At 40.5% G+C, this 26,424-nt stretch overlaps 1 protein-coding gene across 7 annotated transcripts in view; it reads left to right on the top strand.

The window, feature by feature from the left end:
• Positions 1 to 26,424, top strand: part of LOC116845685 (transcription factor Sox-5) — a 343,917-nt gene that overhangs the window by 262,807 nt on the left and 54,686 nt on the right. For all 7 annotated transcript variants that reach the window (XM_032818681.1, XM_032818682.1, XM_032818687.1 and 4 more), the window contains 2 exons: positions 940 to 1,671; positions 10,613 to 10,832. In XM_032818681.1, the coding sequence (XP_032674572.1) occupies positions 940 to 1,671; positions 10,613 to 10,832 (952 nt within the window). The remainder of the gene's footprint in view (positions 1 to 939; positions 1,672 to 10,612; positions 10,833 to 26,424) is intronic.

Here is a 26,424-nt window from a genome sequence, read left to right as displayed (position 1 = left end):
TCTCTCTCTCTCTCTCTCTCTCTCTCTCTCTCTCTTTCTCTCTCTTTCTTTTTCTTTTCCTTTTTCTCTCTTTCTCTTTCACTCCCCGCGTGCCTCGCGCGTCCTCGGTCAGTCGATTAATGGAATCTCGCTCGATTAATGAAAAGTTCGTTGCGACACGCGCAAAGAGAACGCAACAATAATTCCCGTTCGATAATTGCGTCTCATTATTGCGTCTTACGCCCGGTGGTTACGTAATATTCGTTTCTCTCGGCTCGTGCTCGCCGGTGTTGACGAGATGCCGCCGACGCGACGCGAAGCAGACGACCGGTCTCGATGGTCGGATTTGGATTTAGATTTGGTAATTTGTAGACGGAAATGGATGGACGAAGTTGGGCTAGTCCGTGTCTAAATTAACCCCGTGCCAGATGGCAGAGAGATAGAGTTCAGACGCCGCGCGCCGCCGCCGCCGCCGCCGGGGACGCCCGGGCGACGTAAGAAACGACGTCGTATTATCGATGACCTCGCACGGCCTTCCACCTGCGGATGCTGGAATTTCGTCCTCCGCTGCATCGTGGAGTCGTAGCCGTTAAAAACGACCGCTAGTAGACTGCACTAGTACCACACTTTGTATAGACGACACGAGCGATACGAACGACGTTCTTTATAAACGAATCCCGACATTCCAGATAGATTCTTGTCGTGATTAAAGAGCTGCGCATATCAGCTGCATATCAGCGAACACCGCAAACGTATATCGGAAGACCGACGTCTCCTCTCAGCATCGACGATCCTCCTCGGCCCATGCTCCCCCGTATACAAAAAAAAAAACAAAAAAAAAACAAAAAAACAATATGTACATATCGAGCAAAGGCTGTACACGCGACGCAAACAAAAAACAAAGAAAAGAGAAAGAAAGACAAAAAAACTCAGCGGTCTCTCGTTACGCTTGTGTTGCAGACTGAGGATGTCCTCAAAGAGGAAGTCGCCACCAACGAAGCTATCGGAGGGCGGGGGCGGTGCGGGTACAGTGGCAGGCGCCAACGAGGAGGAGGAGGATACGACCTCGCCGGTAGCCGGTTCCGGTGGCGAGGTAACCGTGGGTGAGGAGGGTGCCGCCACCCCCGTCGACATCGAGGAGTGCTACTCCCATCAGAGAGGCGGCGAGTGCGAGTCGTCCGGCTGTTCGTCGCCGGCGACGACCAGCGAGCCGGATCTGCGTGACTCGCCGTCGCCCTCGTTGAATTCCCTGCGGACGGCCAAGCGACAGAGGCTGCTGTTCTTGTCGAACCAGGAGAGCCTCGCGCCTTACCATCACCCCCATCACCACCATCATCGCCACCACCACCACCACCATCATCACACGAACACGTCTTCGTCGTCGGGCGGTGTACTGGAACCAGCGAGCTCCTCGGAGTGCGGCTCGCCCCCTACCCTCCTCTCCGTCGACCCCTACTACCCCCATCACCCGCATCACAACAACAACAACAACACCGTCACGCAAAACAACAACAACAACAATAACGGCAGCGGCACCGCCGCCGCCGGCAGCAAGAGGTCTATGGACGACGTGCTGAAAAGGCTAACGTGCAAAATGAACAGTGAATCGCTGTCCATCCAGGATGACACCACCAATACCAGGCGGACGTCGCCGCCGCTCTCCTCCACGCCGACTGGCCACAATGCGCATAGGTTAGTCCAGGTGATATCAAATGCTGGGGTAGAATTACGGCAGGCGGACCACTATTACTGACCATCGGCTTTCCGACCAAAGCAACGTAGCTTTCTTTTTCTTCGTTCGATATACGCGCGAAATACGATACACTCGAAATATTCTCGCTCACGCGCAAAAAAATTCACAGAGAAGGAAATACTCAAAAGTATATTTGTGGTATATAGAGTTTGTTCACAGAAATAAACTTCATATGCCACAAATATAGATTTTATTCCGAACATTTTTTCTCAAATATTATTTCAATTATTTTTTCGCAGTACTTCACTGGATGAATCAATTCTTGATGAAATATGGATGATTCATAAATTTTAGTTGAAATCACTAGAATTCTATTTAAGTTAAATAGAATCTTGATAACTTACACCGAATTCTGATAACCGCGCAATTTCGGAATCGTTCGTCTTTCATCAGAAATTGGTTCATTCAATAAATTTTTTTCCTCCGTACGGTTACGTTCTTCTTTCATTGAAGAAAAAGTTTTGATTATGTTGTGAAATTTGATTGCAATGAACGATTCAACGCATTTTTGTGGGAGGAAACAGAATTAACAACGCGTTGGTTCGTTCATTAAAACCAATCTTCACATTAATACAATCGAAATTTTTTCTCCGGGTGCACTGAGGAAAAAAATATTTAAAAATTATTTGTGGGAGATAAAATTTGAAGTAAACTTTGCTTCGCAATAATAAATTTTATTTCACAAAAATAAACTTTATGTCACACAAATAAATTTTCAGGTATTTTTCTCAGCATGTACTGAGAAAACATACTTGAAAATTTATTTATGAGATATAAGGTTTATTCACAGAGAGATAAACTGCTTTGCAAAAATAAACCTCATATCCCACAAATAAATTTACAAATATTTACAAATATTTACAAATAAATTTTTAAATATTTCTCTCCGTGTACCAAAGTCGCGCTTTTGTCTTTGGACAAAAGCGCGACTTTTGTCTTGTGATTCACAAATTTTTTACTTGACGTGCTTTTATCACGTCCGGTCTTTTAATTGCCAGTTTAGGGTTCTCCGCCGTATAACGTCAGTCTAGTCGCTGTTAACGCGCTCAGGAGATATTCGCTGAAAGATAGGAAATGAGAACAGCGCGTCTTTGAGAAGCTCTTCTAACTTCACTGAGCCGTCTGAGCTCGTCCATGACAATTAGTTTAATCAGTGCGGCGTATGCAGATAAGCGTTTCTTATGCAACTTATGTGTGTCAAGTTAATTATTCGATACAATTTCCGATGGACATTGTAACAGTGCACTATACTGTTGCAATATCTGCCTCATAATGCGCCACCATGTCGCCGAGGTTATCGTATCGCTCCCGCTCTTTACATAACGGATTAATATATTATAATAGCAAATCAGAGGCGGATGTGGCTTCATATTCCTCAATGTTATAAGCGGCGGTGATTTTTGCTCGTACAATTTAATTACTGGTAACTATATAATCGGAATTTGTCCCCGGTTTTATAACGTGAAGCTAATACAGGATTCACACCGCGTCCGATGTCTGACGTACGACGTCGGATATCCAATAAGAGAACGGCTTTCTAATAAAGAATTCAATTTTCCATCGAAAAGATGTTCTCCTGTTGGATATCGGACGTCGAACGTGGTGTGAATCCTTCATAAGTGCCGCAAATCGTTCTTTGTCGACTAAGCAAATAGAGACGTGTTACGATTAGCGATCAAAGTCACGGTAAAATTTACCACATGAGCTTAACAGCTTTTCCCTTGAGTGATTTTAGTAGCAACATTTCGAAGCATGGCAAAATGCCACTTGATGCATCTTCAATCGGACAAATTCAAGGAAAAATTTCTTCTCGTCAAAAAGTCTTGGAATACGACACGTCTGTAACCATCTCATCCAACTTTCCAGAAAATTTCTTCTGAAAGTTCCCCTGAAAAGAAATCCTAGTCTCTGAAATTACCGACATTTGTCGTACACAGCTTGCGATGTATTATTTCACGTTTTTCATCGTCCGACGTTATCACCGGATACTAAGGCGACGGCTATAATTTTGTTTTCTGAAAGAAGAGACCACTGTGTGGTTTTTGCTTCAGCACTCCCAAGGCTATGCCCTGGTATCTCGGATACGGTAACATGGTAACTGACGACCGGGCGGGGCCTAAAAGGGACTATTGTTTCGAGACGCTAAGAGGTCAGCCTAGTCTTTCGAAACTAATCTCTATTGCCGTACATTCAGTTGACAATGACCAATGACACATGGACAAAAAGTACTGTAACGCCTACACTCGAGTACCCTCGAATAAACATCATCGAGCACAGATATGGATAAAAAACTTGTACGATGCTTTAAAATGCGTCAAAATTGCATGGTCTACATCCATGCATGTAGAAATTGAACCTCATCGATGTTTAGTTACAACATAATAAATTCATGTCTAACGTTACTACTAGCCTATAATGTAACGCTCGCTTCTCCCAGCGGCTAGCTAAACCATTGTTTAGCTGACGACTAAACAAACGAAATAATATACGGTAAAAAATACATTTTATATTTGTGTTAAAATCAATCCGTGTGGAACGTATCTGTGTGTTAATTTAACATATTGTCGTTGTGTTATTTTATTTTATTTTCACCATTTGTTAAGATAACACAATAGTGTTCAATTGTGACATTTTTGTATTAATTTTCGATATATTGTTTGTATTATTTGTTTACATATTTGCCTTGTGCTGAATTAACACCAAAATTGGAATGAGTAAAATGTGAAATGTGTTAAATTTAACACAAAATTTTTTGCAATGCAATTATGAGATGGAAAACCTTATGATTTCTATACTATACTTTATAGCATAGAAGGAGGAGGACTAGAAGTTTACTAGGTGGCGGCGGGACGAATTGCATTCGGGACCTGCATATCTTTTCGTTCCAGAGAGAGAAAAATATTGAAAGCGCGGTTTGCTAGGCCGGGAATAGTTACTAGCCAATAATGTAACGCTCAATTCGATTTTTTTTTTTAGATTTTTATAAAGTTACATAATCTCAACTTTTATTTACTAATTTTTCTTTCAAAATATTAGTGGTGACATAGTAGCTAAATTATGTGTTTTAAAACAAACAGCGCCATCTATTCTATCATATTTGATACACTGATATTGCTAGACAACAAACCCGATATTATATATTTTTTAATGCATAATGAATCAATAATAAATTGATAACAAGCTAGAAAATCTCTAACAAACTAAAATTTAATCTGTACTAGCCACTAGCTTTTGATTCAGACTGGCTGGTTATAGTTCTGCTCAGGGAGTCGGATACTTTCCTTGGTAGAAGAATTCTAGTGCGCATACTTTGTGAAGGATTATTTATCGCTGCGCTAATTAAATGCTTGAATCATTTATTAATAAATAAATAATCATCTCTAAATAATCAGGACTGTCAATGAATTGATTCATCGGGAAGTACGTTGTGTAGGAGTTTTTTCGTGACTTCTTCAATCGATCACTCGCTTTACATGCAAATTACGAGGATACAAAATACAAATTGTTCACACGTGGCTAATTGCGAGCCTTATATATATATGTGTGTGTGTGTGTGTGTGTGTGTGTGTGTGTGTGTGTGTGTGTGTGTGTGTGTGTGTGTGTGTGTGTGTGTCATAAACGATAGTACAATAATACTGCCGATGTTATAATAAAATCACATACTCTCTCCTACACACCACTACATTGCATTACATCCGACACGACGTTTTTAATTGTGCATATAGATCGAGGCGAGGAACAACTGATTTAATCGTACGTTTATACGTAAATCATTCGCGAGACAGTGGCAATAATATTGCTCCCTCTTTTTTGCGCGCATTTTTTTCTTCCCTGCAATTACGCGTGGCATTGTCGTCATCCGTGTGAAAACGTTGGCCGGTCAATCGTGCGAAAAACGAACGCGCGTGACAATGGAATAAGTCCTCGCAAAAAGCGCCTTCCTTCGGGCTAGATAATATGGAGCGCGGCCTCACGTTGTAGTGAAGTCATTGAAAGCAAACGAGTGAACTTGGCAACGTGCAGAGAAGCGGTAGCAGAGAACTGTGCCAGTTTGCTGCCCACACCGTGCAGAACGGCGGGCCAAAATTCTTTAAAAATTCAGCCAACAGTACAACTTGCACTTACGTTGACGTTCACCCTCTTTTTGGAGCCCGTTCAATTCGACTTCATGTGTGTATCGAAATAACGTTCGATTTAAAAATACACACCCGATGCTGTCGCGCGGCATTGTTGTCGCATACATAATTATATTTCACGTCCGAGGATATGTGTGTTCGATGCATTTCCGGGATAATTCTCATAATCTATTTCCGTCGGCGAGCTGAGGATAAGTTATTAGCGGCTTAATAGTTTCCTACTTGATCTCACGCGAAGATAAAATGCCGATGGTCAAAGGCTAAGTGTCTCGGCACGATTGCACGTCGGATTTGTACAAATTTGCGCGCGCGTACTCAACAGGACGTACAAATGACTGCGACAACATTGTTATATAAAGCGTCTCGCCTATCATATACGTACCACTGACGTATCACGCGCGAATATCGTATTATGAGCACGCACGAGCATTTGGAGATACGAGTGACTAGCGAGTGTAGAGTCATAGGGTGGACGAAAATATCGGGCATGTACATTAGCTCTCGGCTGTTCTAAGTATAGCCGGTATTGGATAAAAACCTGTGGAACTAAGCGTCGCATTATGGACCGATGATAACTCCGATATGTGTGAGAGCTGCTCATACTTTTCATTGTTGGGAGGATTAACGATTTCGAAGCGGAATTTCTGTCGACAGACCGTCCGCTGATGTAACCGCCCCCTGGTAGAAACGCATGCAGCTTGCGTAGACGTTCGTTCAGTCACTGTCTAATATTAATGCAATCTCATTAATTATAAAAACATTGCGTAGGAACTGGACAAGAACTTGAAGGAATTTTATCCGCTAGCGAAGCAGTTTACTGTACAATATATGGACCGAATCTTTTCGAGACCTAATATCAGTGAGATTAATTCAGTTTTATAATGAGCACGTGTTGTAATGTCTATCGTGAATAAGATGGAAGCAATTTGTTTATATTGTTAAAGCAGAGCTCAAAATTGCGCGAACGATGAGTAAACGCATGCAAAAGCGTTGAGAAAAAAAGAGAAACTCGGAGGAAATAGAATATTTGACAATATTAAGACATTTGATGATGTTAAGCTCTGTGACAGAGATGACAACCGAGGTTAGAAATAAAAGTGGACAAAAGATAAGTGGGATGTAACAGGATTTCATTGGTATGAGAAGACATCAGACTATTCTGGCGGTTACGATACGGTTACGAAATGAAAACTGTCATGACAGCTCAGTTCAGACTGTCTGATGAAATAGCACAACTACGAGAACGGATAAAAGGACATGTGTCGTTTGAAAGATGTTGTGAAACATGTTGTGTAAGAAACGATAAACATGGCAATATATATCAAGGTAAATGTCCCAATGAACTGAACTAAATAAGAAAGCACAATCAGTTTTACATTTTTATGAATAAATACTTAATAGAATTATTAATACAAAAACGTTTACATAAAACTTTGTCTTGTCAGCGATCGAAAAACAGAAGGAAATAAAGCAATCAATAAATATCAAATAATATCATAATTTTAATGAGATAATGCCGATTGTGCCAGTAATTGGATTGAAAAATTAATCAATTACTAGGGCATTTATCTCATGTACCAAGAATTTCCTGCGCTCTAATTCTCATTAGCATTAAGATCTTTTGAAAAGCATGCACGAGAAACGAAATACTACTAGAGAGCAGACCTGCTTATTAATTGGATAGTTTTTTATCTCCATTCTCCATTTTGTTCTCGTCCAGTAAATAGATCTAGCTTTTGCCTAGTAACTACAGAAAAAGCATTGGGCATCTTGATTGGGATCGCGAGTAGTTTTGCTGTTCAATTACTAGAAAAAAGTTTACATAAGCGTTCAGTAACTGTTCGAAGGTGCATGAAATTTCTACCAAGGGCTCTTAGAGGCTAAGTTACATTATCGTGGGATCGATATTCCGCAAGTTAGGATTTAGAGAGACGGTAATGATGTATAATTCTTAACCACGCTCCACGTATCGCTGTAAATCGTACATGATCTCGCATGCGAATTTTCGACACTGCTAGATGCAAACACAGCTCTCTATTCTTATTGACTTTATCCGTAATTCATGCGCCGTGTCGATTTATCATACATTCCTGCGCCCGTTAACCTGCGTGCAAGAAGAGTGACACAAAAGAGACGAGAAAGGCGACCATTTATCTTGGCGCGCGCATGAAATTGAGCCCTTCGAGTGTCTTAGCGCGCGACAATAATAACGGAGGGGAGTTCTTGCGATTTTTTTTCTTCTCAGAGCGGGAGTGTGAACGAGATCCGTCGCCGAGTCATAACGCGCGGACAATTCAATCCTTTCGCGAAACCGGATGCGCTCGTTCGACTCCAAACGTGAGGCAGGCTCATCTCGAATAAATCGGAATGAATGTTCTATTTTATACTACTGTGTCCAAAAGTAAGACCAATTAAATATTTTTTTTTAATCTTTATTTATTATTCCAAATCTATTTCGTCGCTTTCAAAGTAATCCCTTTCAGACACAATACACTTATGCCAACGTTTTTTCCAACTTTCGAAACAGTTGTTAAAGTCGATTTCCGGAATGGCCTAAAGCTTTCTTCGATTCAGCTTGTATCTCTTCAATCGAGTCAAAACGGTGTCCCCGGAGCGGTCTTTTGAGTTTAGGGAATAGCCAGAAGTCACACGGTGCTAAATCAGGTGAATATGGTGGTTGTGGAACGATATGGGTCGAATTTTTAGCGAAATGGTCTCGAAGAACCAATGCAGTGTGAGATGGCGCATTATCGTGGTACAAAAACCAAGAGTTGTCTTTCCACAATTCCGGCCTCTTTTTGCGAATAGCTTCACGCAAACGACGCATAATTTGACACAGATGTCTGTCACAGTGCTACCAATTTAGAAAAAAAATATTTCTGACATTTGATATACCGCGCAATTTAACTTGAAAATTGGTCTTACTTTTTGAACACAGTAGTATATCGATTTTTTCGCCGTGGGACGGGATTAGTGTTCCCCCGATGAGCGCAGCTTACAAAAAAAGCTCATGATACATTTACGCGAAATTCGATATAATATTACAGCACTGACACGAGAAAACGCTTCCAGCTTCGTCAAAACGGCTCCGACACTCGTTGGATGATCTGAAAACGCTCGGCGAGCGGGATTTGGAAAAGCGAATTCTTCGCGTATTAGAACTTAAACGCTCCTCGCTTCGTGTCACTCGCGCGCACCGTAATGTGACTTTAATCGTCGACCCCGTAACGCCCCAAGGAACGAACCATGACCGAAGCCCGCTGGACAAGGTGGCCTATATTCCCGCGTGTGCGCGCGTGAGCCTCCTCCTTCTCTTTCTTCTCCTTCTCCTCCTCGTCGTCGACTGGTCGTTCGCTCTCATCATTCTCGCTCGCGCAGACTTGGCCCAAGCGGCCTCCTAAGCGCGGCACAATAGGCCTGTATCACTTATTCGCGGTCCATTTTCTCCGACATAAAGGCGCACGAGCTCCAGGCTGGTTCCGAGCTGGTGCTCGAGGGCCGGAATCCGGCTGGGGACACGGAAGGGGGAATGATAGCGTGGGGCACCCCATCACGGACGCAAACACTCGCTCCGTCGTGATTGCGCGGTCGCGACCCATCTATTATTCACCTGGCTTCCAGCATCACGTACGCGACTACTACCATCCGGTTCTATCCTGATACACTGGAGGCCCTTTTTCCCTTTTTCTCACTTTGCGTCCCAGTACATCTCTGCATTGTGTATGCGTGTGTTGTGTGTATGTGTGTGTGTGTGTGTGTGTGTGTATGTGTGTGTGTGTGTTGGAGTAAGTGAGACTGACTTCTTTCCTTCTAATTTAAGAAAAAGTCTAAACAGTCACGCTGAATTATTGATAACTCATCATCAGTCATCGGGGAAAATTTCACATAAATATCATTTATTATATTATTAGAATGATTATACCTTGTCTTTCTTGCATGGAGAAAAAGTTTGATTGAATTAACTTGGCCGTGAACGAAAACATGTTTTAACTGGAAGAAGCAGAATTTCTGATTCTTAGAGCCGAATTTGATTTATAAGAACCAGAAGTTTCGTTTCTTTCTATAAAAACACGTTTAGTTCGTTATCAGGTCTAAAAAGCACACGGAGAAAAAATTTTAATCCGACAATTAACGAACGAAACGCGTCTTAGCTGAAGCAATTTTTGGTTCTTAGAACCGAATTTGACTTTAAACGCGCTTGGTTAGGTTAGGTTATTACCAGATTAATTCGAGCAAACTTATTTCTCCGTGTACTTGAGCTCACTTTCTATACTGAGGGAAAAATTACCTTAAAATCAACGAATATTTCTTTGATAGGTGTCATTAACATATTTACTTAAATCTAAATTCTCTTTATTTAAATCAAATATTGCTTATCTGATTTAAGTAAACAATTTTATTTAAATAAAGAGAATTTAGATTTAAATAAATATGTTAATGGCACCCTTCAAAGAAATGTTTGTTGATTTTAAGGTAATTTTTCTCTCAGTGTACAATTGCTGCTCACGAAGCGATTGAAAGGATTCACTCTCAGGTCGTGATAAATCTCTCTCTCTCTCTCTCTCTTTCTCTCTCTCCCTCCCTCACTCATTCTCTTTCTCTCTGTCTCGCTCTCTCTCTCTCTTTCCCCCTTCTCTCACTCATTCTCTTTCTCTCTGTCTCGCTCTCGCTCTCGTTTTACTCCTTCTCCTTCTTTGTTTTTAACCGAGCAAAATTGACCGTGATTTAATTGTGTATGTTACAGCGGAGGCACGACCACTATAGCAAATAACGTGGCACTCTCGCCCCCGGGTGCCGGAAGGATACCAAACACGGAGGCGCAGGTACAGCAGGACGGCGTGGCGGCCCTTCACAGGGTTCTCTGCGCCGAGAGCTTCGCCGAGAAGGAGCGTCGACTGTCGGAGATGATCCTGCAACTGCAGCTGATCAGGGAGCAACTGCTGCAACAGCAGGATCAGTCGAAGGTGAGTGATTCGCCGCACCTTATAGGCCGCGTCCATATAGGAAGCGTATAATAGAATTATGCTCGCGTTAAATTATCATAGGGCCGTGTGCATACCGGGTGTTCCAAGACTGCTTTCCACGTATGGATGCTTTAATAAGAGCGACGTCAATACTTCTTTCATAAAAATGTGAAAGGATCGGTAGAGTCGCGCGGCCAAAAGCCCAAATATAATCGGGAGCTTCGTGATAGCACGGATAAATAATAAAATTGCCAAGCGAGACACGAAAAGACGATCCTGGAACGCTTGACGCACCAAGTATGCCGACTCGTTGCGGAATGCGTCGAGTGGAAGCAGGGGATTCGAACGATAGAACTCGTTGTTGCTACGTATATCATAGTAGATAATGATACAACTCCAGCGTGCTCTGTGGACAGGTGCATGATCAACGCAACTCGCTCAATCACGTCATGCCATGCGGGATATCGTTTACGATTAATAAGAGAAGCAGAATGCGTGCCGCGCGCGGCCGTACCGGTGACGAAATCGGCCACGACGGATTGAAAGCCTGTGTGGTTCACTATAAATCGCTAACTGGCGTGCACCGATTGACGAGGGAAAGTGCATCAATTATCATGGAATTATAATTGCGCGATTAAGTCGCGGTGGTGCGGATATCACGGGGCGGAAAAGTAAGGAACGCGAGTCCCCTCGGCGCGATCATTCTGATATGCCGTTACGTTATACCAGTTTGATACATTTCCGTTGAAAAAGAAGGATGAATCGTGATGAAGCGCAAAGTATGCCGGCGTCTCTCTCCAAGAGAGGATCGCAGTCTCGATAATTTTATGACGCTCATTATTGTGTGCCATCGCGAGCGACTGAAAAAAGAAAATACTACGCGCGTTCCTTTTCGCGCATTCGAAATGCAAAGCCGTGTTTTCTCTTCCGCTTAAGGCTCAACTACAAGACGCGGCGCGTAAGCTTGGCGTAAGTTGACGTACTCTCTTAAAGTGAATCAGTGAATAGTCACTGATATCAGTTATGACTGAGCAGTGCTATACTCATAATTTTCAGTGCTATACTTATAACTGCAATCAATGTATATTCACTGTTTTCAGTGATGTTTGACTAATTCGTTTGAAGATAGTAAGAAACGAAAAGAATTCCTTTCGCTTACGCCTATAGAGAGGACCGGGTCTAGATGGCCCCAGGGCTGTGTTGTTCATGTGTTTTTTTAGTATTTGTCTTGAGAGGAACACTGCACTAAGGGAAAAATGTATGATACTTGGAACTATAATAGCATAGTAAAAAGATTATAGTTAGGAATATTATTTTTATAGTAAATTTTAGCATAATCTTTGTAATATTTACAATATAAGCATAGTATAACTGACCCATGTAAAACTTTTACCAAGAATTATGATCATTTGAAATAAGAAATATAGTAAGGTTGCAAATATTGAATGGTAAGAGAAATTAATTATTTTATATAGTCAATACAATTGGAATATTTAGGAAATATAGGTACACTGAGAAAAAAATTTATTAAATTTCAAAAAACGTTTGTTTGGATAGTACTGTAAAGATATTTGTTTAAATTAAGTAATTATTTTCTAAAATTAAATAAAAAAGTTTTAAATATAAATTTGTTTCTTTAATTTTAGAAAATAATTACTTAATTTGAACAAATATCTTCACAGTACTATGCAAACAAACGTTTTTTGAAATTTAGTAAATTTTTTCTCAGTGTACATGTAACTATATTCCCAAAGCGTGCTTTACTATATACATAAAGTAATAAAATGGTGACTATAAATCTGTTTTAATTCTGGTGACTATAAATCTGTTTCTATATCTTTATGTTTAGATGAACTATAAATATATGTTTGAGGCCAAAACGAACTATAAAATATAGTGAGATTATAGTTATTCCAACTATTTTTTTCTCTCACTGTGGGGATACAGAAAATGCTGGGCGACTGAATTCACCATCAGGGCAAGATAGCCATGGTTGCTGCATGTTTGTATTTTGGCTATGATAAAACAAAATGTGCAGTTAATAGGACCGTGGTGAGCATTAACACATAGAAGAAGACTGCCTCTATCATGTTTGTACAGTCAGTCGGAAGAATTACTTGAATTAGCTAAGAAGTTGTAACTTTGAAATTCTGGAATATAAGAGATATTTAGCCTCGGTCTCTTTTCGGTCTTTCAACTTTCTCATATCGAAAATATTTCTCTTAAGTAAAAAAAATTTCCAGTATAAGAAAGTCAGAAAGTAAGCAAAATAAATTATTTTCATTTCTAAAGAACCGTGTCTGTAATGTGAGTAAAATATAGCTATAAGAAGTAAGAATAAGAAATTAACAAATCACGATCGATTATTCTTCTCGCTATTCGACTGCAATTGGTTAATTTCTTACTCTTATTTCTTACAGCTATACTTTACTCTTATTGCATTAAATGATCTTTTACGCTTCGCCTACAATATGCGGAGTAAGCTTGAAGTAAGAAGTAAGAGTAGGAGTGAAAAATAAAAACGCCTATATTCCAGCTTCTTTACGCCGAAAGTCTTTCTATCGTATAAATACTTCCGGTGTAAGAGAACTAGAGTTTAGGCGTATATATAATAAGTGAAATAAATTAGTTTTATCTCTTACTCCTACTTTTACTTTTCATATGCTAAGCTTACTTCGCTTACGTACTGTAGACGATGCTTTACTTCATCTTACGCCAAGCTTACTCCGCGTATTGTGGACAAGCCTTGAGAAGTATCCTCGCGATGCTCCTGACAATAATGTCAAGACCTCCCCCCTCCCTCCCTCTCTCTCTCTCTCTCTCTCTCTCTCTCTCTCTCTCTCTCTCTCTTCCTCTATCCGCGATATTACCGTACTAATAGCGGCGAGTCCGTTGCACCTCGGCGAGTAACAGTACACCTTTGATGCGCCCGCATCACGCCAGAACACGATTCGCGAACACGCGCACCAACGTTGGGCACAATGAGATCTCATTGAAATCACTTCGGCTTGTATCGGTTTGATAACCGCGTCGAGATTAGTATCGCCTTCCGTCTCACGACGATGACTCGATACTTCGAGGCGGCCTGAAAAAGCGCGGGTCATCGCGTGGCTGCGGCGAAACACAACGCCACAACCACGCCGCCACCGCCACTACCACCACCGCCGCCGCCGCCGCCGCCACCACCGCCGCCGCCGCCGCCGCCGCCGCCGCCGCCGCCGTAGTCGTAGCCGTAGCTTGAAGGAATCGCGGGAGACCGGAGGAACCTGTCTGCCCGCAAAAATGCGAGCGCGTGCAGATAATGCCCGACGTGTATTACCGTTATTATGCCAGTCATTTACGTGCTGTGGAAACGATGTTTCTTCTCCGATGTCCCGCTAAATTCACCCGCCGGCGAAATTCTACGAATGCATTCGAGTAAATATCCATGGTGTACGCGCGGCAGGTAAAGAGGTCTGCATATCTGGACATTAATATACAAAATTCGGGGAGCGGTTCGTGGCGCAAACAACGACCTGAGGATATTATTCTCGTGATACCGCAGCCGCTCTACCAGGAGGAACACGCCGACACGTTCGTAGCAATGCGATCAGAGCAATCGGACATTTCGTTTTTATTAGAAAAAACTGGCCCTTAAAATCCCTTGAAATAAACGCGATGAGGAGTACACTTGACGTTTCGTTTCGACTCTGTTGAGGATCTGCGCACAGAAATATGCCGTTCCATTGTTAAGAAAAGCGATTGCTCAGTTTGCTTCCCCAATTTTAGGTAACAGTTTCCTTCAACACAGAGAATATTTTCTTGATAATAGTCTTAAAATATGCTCACTACAAATTTGGGAAAATAAATTATTATCATGTATTCAAAAAAGAAGAATGTATTTTTCTTGCAAGGATATAATTATAAAATTTTTATATATTATAAAATATTTTAATATTATAAAATTTTATCGAGGAAAAAGTTGATTTGACTCTGTGTAGTAAGCTAACTAAATTTTTGTTTTAATTCAATATTTTTTATTGAAATGCTAAGCTTTACCAGGGGATTCCGAATGTATGTTTTAAATAAATTTGATGCTTATGATGAATTTATGAGATACTTTACTGAGAGGAAAAATACTTGAACTGACTAAAATTCTAGTCATTTTTTACCCAACTATATTTTTTAATCGTTCGAACACATGAAAATATGTTTTCATGTGTTCAAACATATGATAATAGTAACATGTAATAGTATGCAAGTTTATTATCACCAATATTATAATAGAATTTAATTTAAAAAAAACGGTTTTCTTAATCTTAATTCATAATAATTACTTTTCTGTATGATTATAGTTACAAATATTTTTTCTCAGTGTAGAACCAAGTGACATTTACTTGAACGCAGAATTCTTCCGTGTATTCCGTATATTCTTCCGTGTGTATGTAATGGGAAAACCGGTTGATTCAAGGGTCATGTCGGTCACGTGTTTCGTTTGTGTATTTATTTCTGTGAAAGACAGAGCGGAGGAGGAAGAAATGTTCCTTTCGGAATATGGGAAAAGTATTCGTGTTTCAGAAGAAACATTTTGCGATTTCACCTCCGCTGTTTCTCTCATAATAAACACATACGCGAAATGCGTGACCTACATGACCCGGTCTCCTTTAACACAAGGTATTCCGCTAAGAAAGAGGGGGAGAGAGAGAGAGAGAGAGCGCGCTGGCCGATATCGTTAAATGATTAAATTTGCGAGTGCAGAACAGAAAGCGCGAGAGAATGAGGGAGGAGGAGGGAGTGGAGAAGTCGGCGGAAGCGAGAGTCGTTACTATCATCCGCAATTGCACCAATAATTGAAACTCGCAGTCGGAGGGCCGCGTAACTACCGGCAATAACGCTTGAAACGTGGAGAGATAAGGAAAGTGTTTACCTGCGGCGACGAGTAAATCGGCGCAACATATAACGAATCTGCATCCCGAGTTCGCATCTAATACCACCGTTTCGGTCGTCGTACGACAATTTAAGCATCGATCATTGCCGAGTGCAAAGGCAACCGGCCGACTCGCGGAAGGAGCCTGTGAACGTCTCAGCGAGGTCCTCGAGGGTGGAGAACGTTCTCTCGTCCGCCATTTCGTCGGTGCGGAGCGAAAACGCGTTTGTCGGCGGCGTTTGCGCGGCGAGAGCCTCTGAGTTAGCCGACGTTAAAGCGGAAGTGCAACGGAGGCGTCGCAAACACCCAGATCAGGGGGGGTCGAAGGGGTGGGTGGCTGAGGGAGGTAGGAAAGAAGAGGAGCGGAGAAAGCGAGGTGCGGGCGCGGAGAGAGAGGGAAAAGAGCTTAGGAGCGGGTATGCGAGGTAGATAGATAGATAGAGCGAGAGAGAAAGAGGTAGGTGGAGTAAAAAGGCGACAGGAGAGACAGAGAGACGAGAAAACGTAGGAGGAAGGCGGTAGTCTCGATGCTCTCCTCCTCTTGGGTCGCGGAGGGCGTATAGTAATGTTCGAGTTGGCAGACTCGGGGTCGAGTGGGGGTCTCCCTCTCCCTCCGCTCCCCCTCCCTCTCTCCTCCCGCGACTCCTCTCTCTCTCTCTCTCTCTCTATCTTTCTCTTTCTCTCTCCCGCTCTCTCGCTCTGTCTTTCTCTCTCCCTCCGTTACCTTTCCACCTGTTATGCGACGCCGTGCCATGCTGCGTTGGCACAGGTGTGCGCGACCGCGTCAGCCAGCGACGGAGCCTGCATGCTCTCCTCGATCTCCTCGGGTCTAGTCTCCCCTCCGTCCCGACCTTTCTCTTCCACCTTTCTGTCCCTCTGGTGTCTCTCTTTCTTCGTCTCCCTTTCTCTCTCCCCCTCTCTCCTCTCCCTTTATTTCACGCACCACCGGCTCGGCTCCTGTCTTTCCCGGCGAACGAGCAGGCCGATCGCGCGTGGGCGGCGAGGATCGCGTTCCCCTCTACCCTGAGGCGTTTTCACGGTCCTACCTATACGTTCAGCTGCACCTGCAGCAGGGATACACTGTCACGCCCAGTAGTTGGACCACAATCGACCTGCTGCACCGCGTACTTTCGCCCCCTTATAGACACGCATTCTCCTGCCGAAGGCGTCTTGACAGAAAAATCCGCGCACATTGGTGCTTTTCCGACTAGAGATCCCATGGTCCTGATCAAATTAATCTCAATCCATTACCTCGTTTTTACAAGATGATGTTATCGAGTCCTAATTATTAGTAGTCCTTATTATTAGTAAGATTCCGATTGCCACGTTGCGTTACAAGATTTCTCAGAACCTGATCATCTTCCGCATAGGAAATTTTTTGAGACCTATAGTTGGGATCCAACTCGATGTTTTAAAATAATAATATAAATAATAATGGATTCTGATTAGAAATGTATTCTCTAAGGTATTGGATAAGTTAATAATAGCGACTATTCCCATTATTGATACGAAATTGGGGAACACAAGCAGTGTCATTGCACGCGAACTGCGTGGAAGCCATTAATTTCATGGTCACGAATGCAGAAATTTGAGTTTGGTACAACGTATAATGAATTTGTTTCTTACAGATTTTACAGTAAAATCTTTAAAATCTTACTTCTACTGATCAAATTCAGTCATAAATAAAGCAAAGTGGGAGTGTTTTCATTGAAAAGCGGTATATGTTGACTGATTGTCGGCAAATTAGTCCTTTTGCTGATTCAATCAGAAACATGTTTACTGATCCATTTTAAGAGAATAATGTTTTTAATGTTTTTAACATGCGGTTTTAAGTGGGGAAGCCCAAAATGTTCCCAATATTTCTTCTAATTTTCATTTGAATTGAATAAAACATGTTAACTTTCTAAAGAATTTTAATATTTAGTATAATACTTAACTTTCTACCGTCAAAATTAATTTCTCAAAAATTCTTCTTTTTCTTTAAAAAATATTTCATGTACACAGGATATTTAAAATTAAAATGCTCAACACATATAAAATGAAATTTTACTCTTTTAATTTTTCATTTTTCCAAAATAGGTTTGTGACTCTGAGGTTATGTTGGGCAGATATTATCGCTGCCAACATACTAAAAAAAGACAGCCATATTGTGACTTTCACGTCACATTGATCAAGACAGGCACAACATTCATATTGGGGGTAAATAATGATGAAACTGAATTGTGATTTCAGAATTACGGTGGACAGTAGAAAATATTTTACAAATATTCTTTTTTTTATTCTATTAAATGCAATAGTTTGTATAAAAATAAGATTTTCCGTTTGATATAAAAGTTTATCGACATTACCAACTGAAAAGAAAGTATCACTTCCCACAGTATTTATGTTTCGATTCTAAAAAAAGAAAATTTCATGTTTAGGAAAAGAAAATAAGATTCCTAGTTGGTATTGTAGTGGCATTTTGCAATCAGTTTTGCGACAAATTTGGGTATCTTAATCGGATTCTATACTGCAAATGGGAAATTTTGGGAAATTTCTATGCGGGTGGAAATGTATTCTACTATCCCAATCAGATAAGTCCGATTCAATTATTTGATTTGTATAAGATTATGTTATCGGGTTTCAATTGTTAATAAGTTCCCAATTATTAGTAATCCCTATTATTAATAAGGTCCCGATTGCCACGTTGTGTTATAAGATATTTATCAGGGCCAGATAACATCTTATACTAATCAACCCATCAATGTAGCCAGCCCATGTAGCCAGCTCTATAATTGGGATCAATCTGTGATCAGAAATATGGGACAAATTTCTAGTCGGCTTTTTTATCACCAGTAATCACTGAAAGAAAAGTTGGAATAACTATAATCTCAAACAATTTTATAGTTTGTTTTGGCTTCAAACATATATTTATAGTTCATCTAAACAGGAAGATATAGTAGAATGACCACAGATTTATAGTCACCATTTTATTACTCTATGTGTATAGTAAAGCACACTTTGGGAATATAGTTACATGTACTCATATTTTCCAAATATTCCAATTGTACATAAAATAATTAATTTCTCTTACCATTTAATATTTGCTACCTTACTATGTTTTTTATTTCAAATAATTATAATTCTTGGTAAAAGTTTTACATGGATCAGTTATACTATGCTTATATTGTAAATATTACAAACATTATGTTGAAATTTACTATAAAAATAATATTCCTAACTATAATCTTTTTACTGTGCCATTATAGTTCCAAGTATCATACATTTTTCTCTCAGTGTAAGATGCGATTTTTCAACAAACAACGACAGGTGATGTTGAGCTGCGAGACTCGCTGCAGCAATCGAGCACCTGGTTGCGAATACGCTCGTGTAACAGAGTTCGGGAAATTGTCTTGTCACCTGATCAAAGACATGCGAGTGGCGATTTGGGCGCCGCGTGCCTCTTTGCGAACGAAATTTAGTCGCGGGCGCGTGTATGAAGAGCGAATTATTCGGCAGACTCGTATATTTTTCCCTGAAATAAATGTCCGTTCTGCCATACATTTTTTACCAACGCGCCAAACACGCGCAACGCAGCTGCGCGTGAAATTAGCGCATTAACACGTTCCACTGCATGTGTGTGTGTGTGTGTGTGTGTGTGTATATGCGCGCGCGCGCGCGCACGTTACTACTTTTATATATTTTAATGAGGATTACTGCCGGCGTATCACCGATGAAATACCGCGTCTCCTAACCGCATGCGAAAAGCCGCGTACGTCGGTTTGCACACTTTTTAACGAATGAAGTTGCAACGCTTCAAGTTGCCAAAATTGAAAGCCACTGCTGACTTTCGGCTCCTGTCATAACCGATTACTACGCACATACGTAGCAGTAGCTCTGAATTGTGATAACTTCGTACACTGCAACTTCATTCGATGGAAAGCGCGCAAACCGTTTTGCGACCGAGCGCATGTATATGTACGCATGTATACGTGTGACGCGAAAGAAGAAGAAAAAAAGAAGCGGGGATCGACAATCTCGTCTTTTTTTTGGCCGTTTGTTTATCTAAACATATTTTTGACATTTGGCGGCGTGTCTTGCTTTGCCGCGGAATTTCGTTTGGCTACTTCGCGAGCGCAACCTGCCGCGCCGATTCGAATATTATTACGTGTCCGGTAAAAGCGCACTTGACGTTACATCGCGCGTTTCGGCGCGCACGTCACTTTTTCCCTTTCTGCATACTCGCATCTAGGCAACTGTACCTTCGTTATTGATCCAAACGAGTTTAACGACGGTAGAATATAACGAATGCTCTGACAAGACGGAAAACGTCACACGATCGAGATTGGCATGCCACGAGATGACTAGTGGTATAATTGCACTCGAGACATTCGCTAAGTGTCTCATTCTGGAGAATATATAATTATGTAAATGTCTACCAGTTCGTAATCGCGGTTTACCGAGCTGGTTCAAAGGAATCGCGGCGCGACCTGTGCAGCAACGCCCGCGCAGCTCGATCGACCGACCGATCTATCGACGAGGAAAAGTGACTTAAACGGAATAATAAACGAATACATGCACACAGAGAAATATCATTCTACTGCTGAGAAAATCGAACACTCCATTTGTTTTCCTTCTTTGAAGTTTAATGATTATCTAACAAACATTTTCTTGATAATCGTCGTAACTCTTCAAAGTTCAAATATCGATCCCGTTCGAGTAAAATTTTTTTCTCTACAAAATAATCTTAAAAGATCTCGATGAAAACTTTGTACTCCACATTTTTTGGTCCAAATAAAATTTGCTCTCGCGGAAAGTACGATTTTCTGGATTATTATAATTACGTATATTCACGTGTACACGTGTGTCCCAGCGACAGAATTTAATAAATCTTTAATAAAATGAGTGTAAAAGTGCTAACCTTGTACTTCCCATCGATAACATTTTTACTTGATATCAATAAAAAATTGGGAAAGTAATTCACTTTTGTCCATGAAAAACCTTACACAATTTCGAGCCATCAACGATTCCGCTCTGCACACGATCGCCATATTGGTTTTTTTTCAGCGGGAAAATCATCGTTTCACAGGTTATAACGAGCAAAATATAGCTCTATCTGGGCTAGATCGATGGTATTATATCGACAGAATCGTTACTTTGCCAATATACAAAATTTAGGGAGCACCTAAAGTGAATGCACATAATTATGTACACCGAGCTTTAAAAGCTTAGAATATACTCATCACAAATTAGAGAATCGCTCACTATCATGTAAGATAAAAGTAATAATTCCCGGGCATGTAACCATATTCAGTATTTAAAGACCAAAACAACAAGAATGTCCAGAATTAGCTACGTATTCAGGGATTGATAATTTTACATCTTACTTAAAAGAAGTTCTTTTTACAAAAGTATCATGAAACTTTATCGATGGAAGACTTGTAATAAGCAAACTGAATTTACTTCAACTTGATATTCCTGACTACAGCGCTAAACTTACTCGGATTCAAAATATATTTTGGATAAATTTGGTGCTCATGATAGATTTGTGAATATATGAATTTATATGAGATACTTGAAACAAGTATAACATACTTACTTGAATGCGCTCTAAATATTTGTTCCGTATATATACATTGTCCACTCTCTGAGAGAAAAGATATTTAAGAAATAGTAAACATCTGTTTGATGGTTGCTAACAATATATTTACTTTTGTGCCGATGTAAAATATTCTTCAAACATATAAGGAAATATATATTTTCCGGAAATCTTAAGAGAGAAAACCTTACTCCTTCGTGAAAAGGCAATTATTTGGCTTCTTTAGATGAAACAATTCGGATTTAAGTAGATATGCTGTTAGTTGCCACCCAATCAATATTTACTAAGTTCTAGGTACTAGTTCTTTTTATTTCAGTGCACCTAGAGCGACGCGTTTGCTCGACAAGCACATCTCTTACTCCGCAAAAAAAAATGGAGAACTCCACTCTGCTGCGCTATATAATACATGAGCCATACTATACATATGACAATATCGTTATTACGCACGGCAACATCCGCAAAGGCGGGGCAAAACTGCACAGGAATACGCGTCCGGAAGCAAACCCAGAGAGGGAAGGAGGGAGGGAGGGAGGGGGCTTGTTTGGCACGGGGTGAGCGTGCGTGCGCTGCCGTGGTCCACGCGCTTGCACATACGCCTTGCGTGTACACGTCCATATCCGTTTGTCCATTTGCGTATCGGTCGGCGCTTTATGGGAATTAGCAGTGCATTGTGGGCTGCCGGTGGGCGGGCTGTGTGTGCACCGGTGCACGAGACGCGACCGCAGCCACGGCCATCCCCGCGATCCGGCGGCGGGGATTGCGGCGGGATAACTGAAGGGGATAGCGAGTGATAAAGAGAGAGGCACGGGAGGGAGAGAGAGAGAGCGAGCGAGCGAGCGAGCGAGAGAGAACGATGGGAACGGGGATGAGGGAACCGAACGGTTACGCAGAGGAAAGAAGAGAGAATTGCCGTGACCGGGGGATGATTCTCTCTCTGCACCACTGTTTGTCAATACGCGAGCGATATGATCACCAAGTATAATCACCGGCGGGCCCGAGAGAGCGCCGGGCTTTCTGTCAATAGAATGCTACTTTGTGACCTCTCTCCCGCGCGCGCCATCGACCCCCGTCTCCCCCTCCCCACTCCCCGCTGCGCGCTACTGCTACCACCCTTCCCGCCCTCCGCGTCGCGTCCCTTATATATTGTATCAAACGCATCCGAACGTCCATCCTCTGAAGCATATCGCCGCTCGTAAAATCCGTATCGACCACGAGGCCGGCAGACGCGTGTATGCACGCACTCTCATACTCGGCACACGCACACACACGCACGCACGCGCGCACGCACACGTGAAAATCCGTGGAACCGCACGGACCGTATGAACGTTCCGTGCTGACGAACAAAAGTGTGTCCTCTGTTCTGGATATTTGCAAAGCACGTATATTTTTTGCTGTTGTTATATGCACGCATCCCTGTCGCCCGCGCCTGTTTTTTTTCTCTTTCTCTAGGTTTTTTTTTGTGCGCGAACGAGCGAGCGAGCGAGTTTACCTCGACTACAAAGAGAGTCGGCGCTATCGCGATCGTTGCGATCGGAATACATCACGGGTGTGCGTATATATGGGTGTAAAAATGTGGGAACTTATGGCAAAACCATTACTTGTGCTTATCCGATAATTACTGCCTTGCTGACCAGCGCGATACGCGTGATTAGTGGCTCTCGCTGGTGACGAGATGTCTAACGAGCTGATTAGCTCATATTTCATTAGACTAGTTGCATATTATATTAAGATAAAATGACTCGTTTTACGTAATCGCGACTGAAGGATTTACGAAAGGCTATCGTCGACATTAAGTCCAGAACGAATTACAGAGACAGTGTCATGCAAATTGGTTTGGCAGAAGAAATTCGCACGATGTAAAACATTCCGCGACATTTTCAGAAAAAGTCGAGAAACAGAGAGACGGACAGATTTATTATGCGCTCTGGGAAAGTTTCCCTCAAGCGCAATGAGGTTACAGTGAGCAAAAAGTAGGCAGACAAAATTTATACAGAGCAATAAAGAAATAGAGAAAGAGAGCGAGCACGTACGTTTAAGGGGATAAATTACTTTTTCAGGCCAAAGAGAGCAACAGTATTCGGGAGTTTATTAAAAAAGAAACTATTAAATAAATATGTTTGAATTTCATATGTGTAGTTAAGTATATATCATACCTGCATTTAAACAAAAAGATTTATAATTATTTTTTGTACAGAAATGACATCACAGTATCCATCGCCGCTTCGAGCCTGCAGCTTTTGCATGTCTCCCTGGTTTGCGTGATTCACGTTTGTACAATAGTCAAATTAAAAGTATGAAAAAAGTTGTTATAAAATAAAAGTGTTGTAGTTGTGCAGTCTCTCAGGGCAGAATTTTGATTTTCAAAAAATTACATTTTTTAATTCATTTTAATTTCTTGCCGAAACTTGTTTCTGTCTTATTTTATAGGAGGAGAAAACTAACATATATGAAAATAAAAATTCTAGCCCGAGAGACTGTAACTCTACTACACTATTTTATAAAAAACTTTACTTTCACTTTTGGATGCTGTGACGCCATTTCCGCACACAAAAATAAATATAAATTATATTTTTATATGCAAGTACATTGCCTATAATTACACATACAAAATTTAAACTCATTCATTCAATATTAGTTTTTTTTTTAATAAATTTCTGAATATTGTTGCTCGTTTGGCCTGAAAAAGTAATTCGTCCCCTTAAGTCGGTTTGTCGAAGGTAGCCCCCTGCAGAGAAAAAAAGAAGAAGAAAGAGAAGCAGAGAAACAGTCCACGACTTTCCATCGTCTTCTCGGTCGTTTTGCGTACTTAACCGTCCATCCGTTCGTTCTCCGCGGGGGTGCGACGCTTATACATCCACCCCGCGCACGACTCTGCCCTCGCTAACGAAGCCTCCGCAAAGCGCGCATTATCACCGCATCGTCGTCGTCGCAGCGATTTTTGCAGAGCACGACTCGGTCTGCCGTTAAACAGGCTAAACGAGCGACGGTCGCGTTTTCGTCTCCGCCACCCCCAGCCTCTCTTGAAGCGAACGAGAGACGACGGGGACCTGTGCGCGCATCCGCGCGCGCGAACACCTATCTTTCCCTCCGTTCGATCCGTCTGCCGGGGTTGGCGCGTCGTCGGCTGGGCGACCGGGCTTGCTACCGCGGCGTCTGCTACCTCCTGGTCGATGTATCTCTTCGAGCGATCAAAGAATTACCGCACTCGTGCGGCAGGCCGACAGTGTTTGTCGTTTGATCGTGGAGCAACGACGCGTGACTTTGCGCATCCGACGCCCCCGCTGCGCTTCAAGGCCGGACGCACGCGCGCGCTTTCCGAGGCGAACTCGCGATTTGCCTCCGTGAAAATGCTCGAAAATATTGCACGCGCAGGTAATGCCATAAAATCTCGCACGTCGTGACTAATCCTGGATATCTTTGTCATCTTGGTTTTTGAATACGAATATTTAAGCTTTTAAAATACGTGTACACAGTTAGAACTCTTGCATATAAATATTAAAATTATCATATATTAGCCCATTTTTTACTGTTATTTCAATGTAAAATTAACATATTACCGATATGTTACTATTTTCATGATGTTTTAATGTGTTACATCAGTGTCAACTTAATAACTTGACGTTTTTTGTATGTCACTTAGAAATGAAATATTATTTTGAACTTTTTTAACACAATTATTTTAAAAAATTACATTTCTTAAAGTCATTTTAATATTAACCAACATTAAAAAGCGAGTCTTTGTGTTATTGTGAACTTTGACATATAAAATAATCAAATTTATTAAGAAAAAATGTTTTTATCTCACAAATAAGTTTAGTCAAAATAATTAATATTATATGTGTTAATATAACGCGTTTATTTTTATGTTCATATTATATAAACAAAAATCTCATCGACATTCCTTACGAGTTCCTTACGATTTTAACTATTCTTCCGTATATTTTTTTACTATTCCTTATGTTATTTTTACAATTGAACTTAAAATCAAAGTAACAATTAATTAATATTCGTAATTCACTGATAAGCAGCACACCACGAATGAGTTATTTTTATACAAAATTTAAAATGAACATGTAAAAATGTTAAAATTAACATTTTATTTTTCTGGAACATATAAAAAATGGTAAAATTAATATTTTATTTTTTACTATATATATATATATATATATATATATATATATATATATATATACAGAAAAATACGTACTGCATTCAAGTAAGTGTTACTTGTTTTAAGCATTTCATAAGTTTATATATCCGCGAATCTATCATAAGTTATCTACCATAAGCATCTAATTTATTCAGAAGACATTTTGAATCCTGATAAGTTTGGCATTTCAATAAAAAATATTAAATAAAAACAAAAATTCGGTTTGCTTATTAACATAGAGTCAAGTTAACTTTTTCTTGAATAAAGTTTTATAATATTCTTGTAAGGAGAATGGAATCTTCTTTTTTGAGTACATGATAATGAGCTTTTTTTCAAATTTATGATAAATGCATAAAAGAAAAGAACATTTTTGTTTTGAAAATTTCTTTATCTTAGATATGTAGTATATTAAAGTGAGATTACATAATGTTAAACTAAGATAAATTATTTGTATTAATATATTTTATATACAATTAGGAATCAACAAAGCAATAATAACAAGAAAAACCTTATTATTAAAAACTTATTTTCATGAAGCAAAATATTAGATTGAGAATATGATGTTTTTAAATATCGTAAGAAGATATCATTGTTATCAAAATAATTATATTGTACTTCATATGTGAGATTATTATATTTATTCAAGTAAAATTATAAGATTGTTGAAATTTAAGACTTCAAAATTGTTATAATAAAATCATATATCGTTGTTTATTTATAAAACAACGATTGTTAGAGTGAGTATACTAATTTTTTTGAGCGGGTACTAATTTTTTGCGTATATTTTAAGATTATCATCAAGAAAATTTTCTTTGTTGAAGGATAACCATTTTTTAAAGAAGAAGAATAATCCGAGAAATCGCTTTTTCTTAGCAGTAGAATAATATTTTCCCGTGTGTATTTAATACATATATATATATATATATATATATATATATATATATATATATATATATAT

The sequence above is a fragment of the Odontomachus brunneus genome, unplaced genomic scaffold (genome assembly GCF_010583005.1).
Source record: "Odontomachus brunneus isolate Ranch 3 - 2012 unplaced genomic scaffold, Obru_v1 Obru_scaffold_056, whole genome shotgun sequence".
NCBI lineage: Eukaryota > Metazoa > Arthropoda > Insecta > Hymenoptera > Formicidae > Odontomachus > Odontomachus brunneus.
This window is presented reverse-complemented; position numbering and strand designations above follow the sequence as displayed.